Here is a 4299-nt window from a genome sequence, read left to right as displayed (position 1 = left end):
TCTTCAAGCCTTCTCAACTCTTTTCAAGCCAGACCCTCTGCCCTGATTGCCTTGGTCAAAGGCTGTACTCACTGCCTGGGGATCAAGGTCACCAGATAGGAATTGTTTCACCTTACCTCTGCAACAAAAAAGTTAATAATAAGTAGCCAGAATTTATTGAGCATCTATTATGTGTCATGCATGTTTCTAGGTGCTTTATATCAACTTATTTAATCTTTATTACAACCCTATGAGAAAGTTAGTATTATCATTTTCATTATTTTACAGATGAGAAAAGTGAGAAATAGAATTTATGTGACTTGTACCAGGTTACAGCCAGTAAGCATGAGTGTTCAACATTAAAATTCAGGTACTTTCATTTCACAGCCTGTCAAGCTAACCACTACTACTTGACTTTAATGGCTCTTTAGACCAATATATTCTTCTTGTATTTCATCTTTGCTCCATTGCATCATCCTTTGTCTGGAAAAACAACAACAACAACAGTTCTTTCTTTCTGGAAGACCTACACCTTTTTGTTATTTTCCTAATCTCTCCTTTCAGGAATAGAAGTTACTCAAGGTCCCTTTCTCAGTTGCATACATTCTAGGAGTAGAGGGGCAAAATATCCAATTAATTACAATCATTAGATTGTATTTTTCTCCATCAGCTAACACAGCTCTTTTTTTCCTAAGTTTTCTCATCATCCTCTACTGATGAGACGTAAATTTTAGACACATTGAGTTTAAAGAGTAAATATTTATATTTGAGATTGAGATACTCACTGAATAAGGTAAAAATAAATTAAAATGATGGCTAAATATCGGTGGCACGACAGTAAGGAATCAACCTTTGGGTCACTGCTTAATTAGAAAGCATAATCTAAATACAACCTCAAAAACCTCAGTAATACATAATATCATTGTAATTACAGTAAATGTATACATTGCAATGAGAAAATTGGTCTTCTCAAAGTGTTCTGGCCCCATGCATTTTATAATAGTCAGTTTTTTTCCTCAGGAGATCCAGTATCACATAGTTAGAGAGGTTTGATTTGGAAACCAAACAGGTGAATCTGAAGCCAAAATGATATCACCTCTAGACTAATTCTTAATAAAACAGATGGGATATAAATCAGTGTAGATGGGCTTTTGAAGAAGGTGTTCTTGATGATGCTGTTACATGCAGCGTGAAGATGGAAAGTAGCACCAGGGACCAGGACAACCACTAGTTGTAAAGCCCAGAACACCTAAAGTATGTCAGAAATATCTAATATCTCTGATATCTATATGTCAACATATAACCAAAAATACTCTTAAAAATCACTGATTTTCAAGAGAAGCCAACTTAAAAATTCCAAGTTTTCTAAGTCTTAGAAGCAATAAAAATGATATAATGAAGATAGTAATGCTTAGCATGTCTTTTAATTAATAAGATGGTTAAAACTTTAACCATCTTAGTAATTGTGAAAATGTAGTCATATTTTAGTATCATCACCTACCAATTACTAATAATGATGAAGGACTTTATTTTAGTAGCTACCTGATTTCCATTTTCTAATCACAGGCCTGCAGTATAATTATATTGGTAACATGAATAGATAATAGAACGTTGGGGTTGGAAGAAACTCTCAACCCGCTCAAATGAACTTACCTGAAATAAACAGCTAGTTAAAAAAATAGTAGTAATGCTAGAAACAATATCTGTTAAGGTATTCTTTATCTTATTATGATGTTAACTTACATGTAAAAGGAAATTTTGTGTGGTGTAGAGGAAGGTTTATGGGCACACAGGAAAACCTGCTTGTGGGGTGATTGGCCTGAACTGGTTGTAGCGGAAGTGGTTCGTCTCCCTCTCATGGGGATCACAGCTGAAGTGCAACACCTTATTTCCACAGACCACGGAGCCTAGCACCCAAAGGGACATTTGGATGGATCCCAAGAAAAGGGTATGGAATTGACCAGTCACAGTTGGAGGCTTCACCTGTTACAGTTTTAGGAGGAAAAAATCTTTTGAAAACAAATGATAAAGGAGGATATTTTATAGAATTTTTTGCATTGTCACATTTAAAAAAATTAAGATTCATGAAGTTTTGAGGCAAGAAAGAACCTTAGAGATCATCAAGCCCACTGCGAATCCTGCATTATGAGATCCCTCACCCCTTTTTACTCTGCAAATATAGATACGACTGTCAAACAGTGTCATGATGCTAATCAAGTGTGTGATTTTGGAAATACTTAAAAAGCTTGAAATTCATTGGATATCCCTAATCCTTTTGTAATAAAATTAAGAAAATCTTAGAATGTTTAGAATCTCTTTTGGGAAAGTAAAAAAACGAATCCAATATTAAACTCATACGTACTATCTTAGCAACTAAATAATGTTTATTTAATTGTCATTACAGTATATTTTCTACTTTTTTATTGAATTGTGAGAGAGTGAGTTATTTTAAAACACCAGGAGCTAAAAGTACTTCCTGAAATATTCTAGTTATAGTTTTAAATTCAGAATATTTTTCAGACTATAAGACACACCTTTTCCCCTCCAAATTTGGGAGGAAAAATGGTTGTTAATGATGCTGTTGAGTTCTGTTTACATTTACATTGGTGAAATATTATTTATGTTATTAAATACTTTACCACATTTTTTGTTTCATTTTTTTTTCCTATTTTCTTCCTCTAAAACCTACGTGCACCTTTGGTCCAAAAATAAGGTATGTGGTTGATATACAAGGTCTGGCAAAAATTATGCCCCTTTTTTATTACTAACTCTTTTATTACAAAAGCATAAGCATGCAATTCTGTAACATACCAAGATCACACCAAAGCATACCACATGACATTTCAGGTGAAATGTTCACAGTAAAACTATAAATTATCATGCCCGTATCATTCCCCGACCAACCACACTCAAGCAGGCATTGATTCCGCTGGACCCTGTAGTGTTCTCCATATGTAGAGGGATTTATTCATCAACATTCACAAAAATCAGGTTAAAATACACAGGCAGGACCCATACAGTTTCTTTTATAATATGTACGCATCCTTCATAGAAGTTTTTGATGTCATTTAGAGACGTGTCTCGGGAGAGGGTACCCTGGCATCCCTGGAGGTTAATTCTTGACCCGCCTTGCCAGGAGTCACGACATGAGTTTGCTTCTGCCAGGATCAAACTCATGTTGTGTCCTGACTTTTACAGCAGGAATCACTTACCCCTGCACATTTCTCTCCCCTCCTCCTTCTTTTCTGTCTTTTTTCTCCCATAGATCTCTGGGGCCCCAGTCAACTTTCTTATCTCTGTCCCCAAACAAAACAAAAACAAGGAAACAAAATCCTGGGGCATGTGGTCAATCAACGGTCAGCAAGGCCAGCCAGGCAGGAGTGCCAGCAAAGCAGGAGGCCAGCTGGGCAAGGGCTCTGAGCCCTCGATGGCTCTCAATTATCTGAGAGTTGCCTACATGCAAATCAGTGAACTCCAACTTAGAGTTTTCTCAAACATGTCATAGCTTATTTTTTTTGGCTTCAATTTACATGTGTGTGAATGAAAACATACAAGGAAAATATTCCTGATTCTTTCTTGTTTACTTCTATGGAATGGAACTAATATCTGAGAACTTTAAAAAATTGTAACCTAGGCTATGATAGTTATTACATTACTGAATATTATTGACATGCTGCTATGTTTGTCTTTCAGCTAAATGGGTACCACAGACATGGAAAAATCTGCAGTTAGAGCTCTGTTGTGAGGAAAAAGATAGGGTACTGCTAATCTACCCTAAAATAAAGCCAGGATCTAGCACACATCATGTGAACCATTCCTCCTCCCTTTCTTTTGTCCTGCATTAGATACACATCATTCACTAGACACCGTTATGGGTGCTGATGGTCGGCAGGGATCGAGAAGGATGAGTAGTTGCCTTCAGATGGATACATCTGCTTAATATCTTCCATCCACCCAGAATGTTACACAGCCAATGGTGGATCAAATCTGCCTTCTTCACCTGCCTTTCTCGTCTTTGTTTTGTTTGTGATCTGTGTAAGTAGTGACACAGGCAACGTCACTGTTCTCCTCAGGAGAAGTGACTCATAACATATGTCACTGTAACCAACGGCCAAGGGACAGTGGCCTTGTTGAATCAGTGTTGTTCTGGATGGGAAAAAATAAAAAATGAGCAAGGTAATAATCCTTCAGAGCTCTCGGATAAGAGAGTTTGAATATTTTTCCTCTCCTCAGAAACAGAATTACAGGTTTGCTGTGTGCCGAGTTCTTCAAAGGGGCGTCTAAAAGCCAAAACAAACACTGGCTTGCGGGAAGGATTCT

General features: G+C 36.8%; 1 protein-coding gene across 1 annotated transcript; it reads right to left on the bottom strand.

Annotated features, from left to right (window-relative positions):
• Nucleotides 1-836: 836 nt before the first annotated feature.
• Nucleotides 837-3204, bottom strand: GJE1 (gap junction protein epsilon 1). Its single transcript, XM_028510248.2, is given in 4 exon segments — nt 837-986; nt 989-1228; nt 1771-1962; nt 3019-3204. Coding segments are annotated over 4 exon segments (720 nt in total). The 5' UTR covers nt 3157-3204.
• Between the last annotated feature and the right edge of the window lie 1095 nt (nt 3205-4299).

Source organism: Phyllostomus discolor, chromosome 4 (assembly GCF_004126475.2).
Source record: "Phyllostomus discolor isolate MPI-MPIP mPhyDis1 chromosome 4, mPhyDis1.pri.v3, whole genome shotgun sequence".
NCBI lineage: Eukaryota > Metazoa > Chordata > Mammalia > Chiroptera > Phyllostomidae > Phyllostomus > Phyllostomus discolor.
The sequence above is the reverse complement of the archived record's forward strand: the minus strand, read 5'-3'. Positions and strand labels throughout refer to the sequence as shown.